General features: G+C 46.2%; 4 protein-coding genes across 4 annotated transcripts in view; 2 read left to right on the top strand and 2 right to left on the bottom strand.

The window, feature by feature from the left end:
* Positions 1-874, top strand: part of MCYG_04648 (pre-mRNA splicing factor) — a gene marked incomplete at both ends in the record, with an annotated part of 3,045 nt that extends 2,171 nt beyond the window's left edge. Inside the window, 2 exons of the mRNA XM_002846865.1 lie at positions 28-663; positions 731-874. Coding sequence (XP_002846911.1) covers positions 28-663; positions 731-874 — 780 coding nt within the window. The remainder of the gene's footprint in view (positions 1-27; positions 664-730) is intronic.
* Positions 875-1,366: 492 nt separating this feature from the next.
* MCYG_04647 (conserved hypothetical protein) lies at positions 1,367-2,865 on the bottom strand (the record flags this gene model as incomplete). Its single annotated transcript, XM_002846864.1, has 4 exons — positions 1,367-2,049; positions 2,128-2,233; positions 2,299-2,573; positions 2,640-2,865. The coding sequence occupies 4 exons, from the start codon at positions 2,863-2,865 to the stop codon at positions 1,388-1,390; spliced, it is 1,269 nt and encodes a 422-aa protein (XP_002846910.1).
* A 1,735-nt stretch (positions 2,866-4,600) lies between these two features.
* MCYG_04646 (LysM domain-containing protein) lies at positions 4,601-5,434 on the bottom strand (the record flags this gene model as incomplete). The annotated part of the gene is made up of 2 exons (XM_002846863.1): positions 4,601-4,881; positions 4,942-5,434. The coding sequence occupies 2 exons, from the start codon at positions 5,432-5,434 to the stop codon at positions 4,601-4,603; spliced, it is 774 nt and encodes a 257-aa protein (XP_002846909.1).
* A 755-nt stretch (positions 5,435-6,189) lies between these two features.
* On the top strand, positions 6,190-7,047 carry MCYG_04645 (conserved hypothetical protein; the record flags this gene model as incomplete). The annotated part of the gene is made up of 1 exon (XM_002846862.1): positions 6,190-7,047. The coding sequence occupies one exon, from the start codon at positions 6,190-6,192 to the stop codon at positions 7,045-7,047; it is 858 nt and encodes a 285-aa protein (XP_002846908.1).
* Positions 7,048-7,624: the final 577 nt, after the last annotated feature.

Raw genomic sequence — 7,624 nt, 5'->3', positions numbered from 1 at the left:
GCAGGGACAGACAGGGTTTGGATCAAGAGCGTGGCATATGAGCGCCAGCTCGGCAACAAGGACCACGCATTGGATCTAGTCAATCAGGGCCTACAGCTGTATCCCAAAGCCGACAAACTCTGGATGCTTAAAGGGCAGATATATGAGAGTGATGGGCAACTTCAACAGGCACGCGAAGCATATGGCACAGGGACTCGTGCTTGTCCGAAATCAGTGCCTCTTTGGCTACTTGCTTCAAGACTAGAAGAGAAAGCTGGCGTTGTTGTAAAGGCACGATCTGTACTTGATCGTGCTCGACTTGCTGTACCCAAAAATGCGGAACTTTGGACAGAGAGCGTCAGGGTAGAACGCCGGGCAAACAATATCGGCCAGGCAAAGTCCCTTATGTCGAAGGCCCTTCAAGAAGTCCCTAATTCAGGGCTTCTATGGAGCGAAAGCATATGGCACCTTGAGCCTCGTACACACCGGAAACCTCGAAGTTTAGAGGCCATCAAGAAGGTGGACAATGATCCCATCTTGTTTGTTACCGTTGCCCGCATATTTTGGGGTGAAAGACGGCTAGAGAAAGCTATGACTTGGTTTGAGAAGGCCATTGTAGCGAATAGTGATCTCGGGGATGTTTGGGCCTGGTACTATAAATTTCTTCTCCAACACGGAACAGATGTGAGCCGTCTTCTTTCTCTTTCCCAGCCATTCCCGGTCCTTCTCTAATGCAAAGTTTTTATAATAGGAAAAGCGAGAGGATGTCCTTACGAAATGTATTGCCACTGAGCCGAAGCATGGAGAGATCTGGCAAACAGTGAGCAAAGATCCCGCCAATGCCCATAAAACCACCGAAGAGATTTTGAAAATTACCTTGAACCGCCTAGAATAAAATAGCCTTCTCTATGTTTTATGTGTCTCCCTTTTGTGTCTACATATCTATGATTTATTTTTATTTTCTTTAATTTTACTAGGCCGTTAGCTAGGTTTGGGAGTACCAGGTTAGGGATAAGGCGGACACGGCGCAAGGTTGTTATTTCTAGATACTTTGAAAAACACATCAAATCTGATGATTAGAAGCCATTTGGAAGCTATCACAGCCTGAAGCAATTGTTCATATCTCCCATATTAACAGGTGACAGAATATCAAATATTTAGGATATTAACACACAGTATCAGATATCAACATGTAGTAACACCCTAGGGCTTGCGGGTTTGGAAATATTACCTCGCTTCGGCGTCTCTTTAATATAGAGAGATTAATAGTTTAGAATAATCACACTCACAACCTTCCCATGCATCAAAAAAAAAAATGACCAAACGATACTCCGTAAAGAACGGACCTAAAGCAAAGAACCACTGCGCCAATAAGTATGCACCTCTCAACTCCAGACCAGTAAGTACATCAGGATGCCATGGAGAGGCATTCGTCTAGAATAGCGTTGAGTTGGTTATGATCTGCGGCTGTGGCACCCTCCCAATCCCAAGGCTCCTCGTCCAGGTCCATCTCATCTCCAGACGATACCTGATCGACGGTCTCGGTTCTTGCATTAGCCTCTAGCGTGTAGCATTCGTTTTCTGCGTTGAGCTCTTCCTCAAGGTAGCCACTCATTATCTGGCTAATGATAAGAGGCATATGGCCAAGGGCACCGGGTGCAATGTCCAGGGTCAACTTCAGGTCGCGCAGCCCTAGTGGTTGACGATTGCTAGCTTCCTTCGCTTCGACAGGGAGAAGACCATTTGTGGTATTTCTCACCAATTCTCCTCGCGTAAAAGCCATCTCTTCACGTTCTAACTGGCGACGGTACTTTCTAGTCGTCATTCCATTTATGGTCCCAGAAGGGCCATTACACTTAGTCCTACCAAAGACATTTGATAGAAAAGTCTTGACAAAGTTCTCAGTCGCAATTGCCATGTAAGTCGCACACGGAAAGGAGGCTCCATTAGATATAGATTCTTCATAGCAGATAGGTGTCATGCGCGCATATATCGATTCAGAGTCGGGGAACTCTCCAGTCTCCGAGGCAAGAGGCTGAGCATATCGTTTTCTAATTTCAAGCTCCCAGTCTATGTATTCCTCGACAATTAGCCAAATATAAAAGGAATATTAAGAATTATAAAGAGATAATTGAGAGGATGTCATACTCGTTTTGTTCAATCCTCCTGCACTCGCAGGAACTTGATCTGGTAGCCTGATCTGCTTTGCCAGTTGATATTCCTCGAGAGGGTTAGGAAGAGCACCTGGATCAGGCTATAAGCATTATGTTAGCAAGTGTATGGACTCCGTAGACATAGATATCATCGTATAAGGCTTACCTCTGGAATTGCCTTTAATCTTCGTCTATCTCTCGGCGGAAGCTGCATAACCTCTGTCTTGAGGCGTTGTTCAGCAGCATCTCCAGAGGTTGGTTTCGATACCACTGTTGGTTTGTCATTTGCAGAAACCCAGCTTGCGACTCCATGGTCAGGGAGGTCTCTAGTTAAATTTCCAAGCAGCGCGCAGACGAAATTATTGTGAAGATGTTCACGCCTGGGGTCGACGGCCAGCAGTGGGGTAGCACGCGCGGTAAATTCATTTTGATTAAGGTGACCTGGTAAAAGCGGGATGGTGAGCAAGATAAAATAAAATCGCAAGAATATTCATGACTGCGATATACCGAGCAAGAAAAGTGTGGTGGCTTGTTTGTATTCAGTCCAACCATCCCCAATTGCGCTCTTCAGTTCAGTATAGATAGGTTCAATATCGAGACGCGGAACAGATATGAGAGCCTTTGATGTTTTCTGTGTTATCGGAGGAGCAGCTGGGACAGCCTTAGTCGTAGAGGCTGGCACCACCGAAGCAAAGTCGGCTGTCCCTGTCAGTGCCGCAGGGTCGATCTGCATGTTGACGGGAAAGGTGGCCAGGCGCTCACGCGAGGCCAGATTAGCCGGCTCAGGCCCTCATCCAGATCGTAGAAAAGCGACCGGTATCTCCAGGAGTGTGTCCGCACCTAACATGCACTTTATCAAGTTTTTCGCTTTTTAACGTATTGAAGACTGGAGGTTGAAATGTCCTGACGGAGAGAAAAGAAGAAAAAGCTGGCGTTGATGTGAAAGGTCGGCTTATGTAATCCAGGCCAACTCAGTGTTTCAAAAGTTATCGAACGTAAATCGTACAATTACATCTATATATCTATATAGAGCTTGTTATCTTACAAACCAAGGAATCATTCCATCCAAACGGTGCTCGCGTCAATATCTATCCAGAGACAAGCTCTCCCTAGCCCTGGATAACTATTTACAAGCACGTTGAATGAAACCCAGCAGGTGCCGCTATAGACGTCCGTTACTGTGCAAATGTCCAAAGGTGACCTGGCAGCTCCGTCTGATTACAATTTGAAGCTGCAAGAGTCATCGAATCTGGCCATCACTTTTCAGCTTAGCAGAGCCGCCGGGTATCTTTTAAGAAGCTCACATCTAGTCCAGTCAATTTCTTGTCGCACTTGATCACATTGAAGTTAGATCTCGCTGGTAGACGTTACTGTCTAATGGCACAAAGTCTGATAGTTTATGTTGAGACCCGGAGATTCTATACCGAAGTTCCTGTCGACCTGCTCATCTTGGGCTTCCCGAAAGAATGTCTAGCGATAACAGTTAAATTCATAACTGATTAGGATTGAAGAAGATACATTGTCAGAGCTGAACTTACAATATTTGGAGTTTTCTCTACCAGCTCTCTAGCTCCAGGCTCCCTTCCAAATACTTGCACTGCAACAATTATTTCACCTTTCCATCGAATACCATATATAAATACGGGGCAGCACTTGGACCAACTTCAATGACAAATAATGGGACCATACTATTCTCCCTCTCAGGTCATTGTACGTCTAGATCTGCCACGCTTTCAAAGATTTCAGCGTCCTGAAGGAAGGGAAATTTGTTAGCTACTAAGTGATATGATAATTCACTGATGAGACGTTGATGTGATTTCTGCCTGATAGTTGTCGTGCGAAGAGCCTCATTAGAACTCCAAATAGACTGGTCACTTGTCCCTAGTTATCAGATTCAATGTAAGCACACAATTGAATCAGTTAGTAATATCAAGGGCAGACGGGCTTATCCTTTGTTTTTATTAAATACTTCCGGCAGCCAGTTATACTGTGACTTATCCCCATCTTGATCACTTCACCTTAGATATCAGGGGGAAACCTACCAGCAAATAGTTGGTGTCGTTGATCAGAACTTGACGGCGTCTTGACGGATGAAGACATACCCAGGCCTTCTTCGGCGGAGGTATAGAACTGAGTCCTATGGTAAAGTCTGGGACACGGCCAGACCGTGACTGAGACTAATAAACACCTAAGAGTTCTTGCTCACCACGAAAAATGATTAGGTATTCTTATTCTCCTTATTTTACCATAACTATTGCTCAAAAGTAGTTGGTATCCTAGTTTTTAGATAATTATGATAACCATGACTATTAATACTACTCAATACTGGCTGCATAGGTCGCCTATCATGTATATATTTACAAGTGCCGTATTGGCGGATTGGAAAATACTCCGAAATATAAATATTTTGTCTTATTAACAATGATGCATTTCGCAAAACAGGAGCCGCGCACGTTATGATGAGTGGCTTAGATGCCAATACAAACATAGTAACCTAGCCATATGTTGCTGCAATCCGCGTTAACGTTCTTGTTCCAAGAGCGGAACTGGGCCAGAGTAATACCCGCGGCCTGATTAACAGTATAGCAGTTATCACCAGACTGGATCAGATGGAACTTTTTGCAGTTGCTCACGATACCAGGCATCTGTGGCTGTGGGCCATTGGGCGTAGGCGTAGGTATAGGTGTAGATATCGTAGCGCCAGGAACGTGAATACAGATGTAGTAGTCCACCCACAGGTTACTACATTCTATAATGATATATTAGATCATGATCCGTCTGATAGTAAAGATAAGGGGGAGGTACATACCGGCATTAATATAAGGGTTCCACATCTTAAACTGATCCGAGCTAACACCGTACTTGGTCTGGATGGAGTAGCAATTATCCCCAGACGCGACCAGATAGAACTTATCGCAGTTCTTTACAAGGCCTGGCTGGGTAGGAGAGGGAGGGTCAGCCGGCTTCGTGGTGATCATTGCCTGCGTAGTGGTAGTGGTTTTTGTTGGTGTCATGGTGGGCTTTGTGGTGGTCTTCGGAGTAGTCGTTGTTCCAGGGGAATCTGGCGAGATAGTGCCAACGAGGCAATACTCCTTATTAGCCACCAAATCGGGGCAGTTGACGCCGGGATTCAACATCTTAAACATGTCAATGGTAATGCCCCAGCGGTCAGACAAGGTATCGCATGTATCTCCAGGGTCGCCTATAGCGGCAAAGCTACAGAGAACAGCACGGGAATGGAGTACTCTGGCGAAAAGCAGCTCCGGGAGCAGTGTCAGGACAACAAAGAAAGTGAGATGCATCTTTGAGGGTCTTGGTGTGTTTCACAAGCAAGTGGGAAGGGAAAAAGAAGCTGCTGATTTTGGATATACCCCTTCAAGGCAATATATACTTTGACCCAAGGCCAGGTTGACAGGCAGATTTTAACCCAAGCCTGCTATAACCCTGCTGTACACAGGGCCTGCCATCTCAATGTAACCCTCCGTGGAGTTGACAACATTTTTGAAACCGTATTGTTATTACTCTATATCTACAGAGTACATTCGAGGTGCTTTGTTGGGCTGAAGTTAAGAATCGGAACCATCCGTCTCGCCAAACGCCAAGGCGACGCGCCCGGCGTTAATTAACTCAACCCGTCCACTTAGGTTACATTAAGCATAACCGTTGCCCACTTGTTCCTTGCATCTCGCCACCGCCTCTCTTTTAACCAACATTAAAAGATATCTCTCATTCGCCGATTCCAGCGCAACGGGAGCATGCACCTTGCAATACTCCGCCGTAATTACTTACCCATACTTTTTAACGACAGCACAAATACCCATGTAAACTCTCTTTCCCCGTTATCCTACCGCAAGCCAACATTAAAAGGTAGCTCTCATTCGTCAACTCAGACACACAGGGGATGGCCCATAGCTAAACAAGAAGCGGTTGTGCCCGAAAAGTCCAACCAACTGTCGCTTATATAAGTACCCATGTTGGGTGCATATTCTTCTCTCCTGATTCTCTCTCCGATTCTCCTTTAGCTCCTCCCACAATCACCATTATCGAACCATCAAACATGGCCGCTTTCCATCATGGATTCTACTTTCTCGGCTGGTTGCTTCTGCTAGCCTGCAGCTGGGCCGCGGACGCCCCAACCCCTACATACCCGCAGATTGTGGAAGTGGACATGATCTTTCCGCGCAATGAGACCTACGCCCCTACCCAGCTCATGCCATTTGTCTTTGCTATCCAGAACTTCCGCGTCGCAAAGCCGCTCTACTTGCACTTCTTTTACACCCTTGACCAAATCCCCTACAACAAATCAACATCCGCAGTTGGCCAACGCTATTTAAACTATGCCAACTACTCTAGTAGCGACACTTATTTTTTATATGACTGGACTCGCAAGATTAACACTACCGAGGGCACATGGGAGCTTATCTGGACGTGGAGTGCGGATAATTGCTCGCAACCCAAGAAGGACCCAGAGAGCCATTTGGGCTCACGAATACCTTTGGAGGTTGGAAGCGTTGGCACGCGCAATATCCTTTACTTTACTACTAAGCACGGGGCTAAGCAGCCGGATCTCGTTGCTGCAACGCAAGATGGAACCTGTGGCGAATCACGAGCCGATACAGTGAATATCACGGAGGTAATGGATGTCCCCTGGGATGACAGTTATTATAAAACTCAACCCTCGTGCGCAGTTCTTTCGACCATCACGCCAACTCCGAATCCCTGTAGGGCCAAGATAGACTCTGTGATAGCATCGAGCATCTCGTCCGCCATTCAATCCACTGCATGTATCGCATCCTGGAATCCAATCGGGAGCTGCCCGCCTGAGTCGACTTCGACACGACGTGCAGTGCAGTTTTCGGCTGGAGGGACAGCATTGTTGGCAGCTACTCTCGCTTGGCTCATCCACATGACATGATTTCTTCTACATTGTATTTATGGCGTTATTAACTATTTCTCAATCCAGTTACTCGTTGTGTCGCGCATAATAAATAAACCCAGGCCTGCGCAATTGACAGCGGCTGCTCACCGCTGATACCCGTCGGGCGTCGCGCACATTATGGAGAAATATTCCGTCCTAGACTAATCTTACAGGTACATCCCACATGGTATCCTGGAAAACATTGCCCTGTTCGAGTAACAGTTGGGGTTCAGCTAAAAAAGAAAGAAAAGAAACGACTGGCTAGTGACTATATAACCACTTATCCTGCCCCTGAAAGTAATAAACAGGCCTTGAGTAACCATTACCTACATGATGTTTGCATGAAGTGGTGACGATAATTGGTCTCTGCTTTGAGCAAAGTTCATCCGCCGTCTAGCCCCCAGCCATCACAGGTACAGAGTATATGCATGCACCGTTCCGCAATCCTGGCCTCAGACCCACTGAAGTAGTGTCAAAGACAATGTTTCAAAGTCACGAGCTGAAGTCGTGCTCCTAACTCCTTTGAGAAATGCCGCAGAAGCTGGGAGAGATGGATATGAGGTCCACTGATGAA

The sequence above is a fragment of the Microsporum canis genome, genomic scaffold (genome assembly GCF_000151145.1).
Source record: "Microsporum canis CBS 113480 supercont1.4 genomic scaffold, whole genome shotgun sequence".
Taxonomy (NCBI): Eukaryota; Fungi; Ascomycota; class Eurotiomycetes; order Onygenales; family Arthrodermataceae; genus Microsporum; species Microsporum canis.
This window is presented reverse-complemented; position numbering and strand designations above follow the sequence as displayed.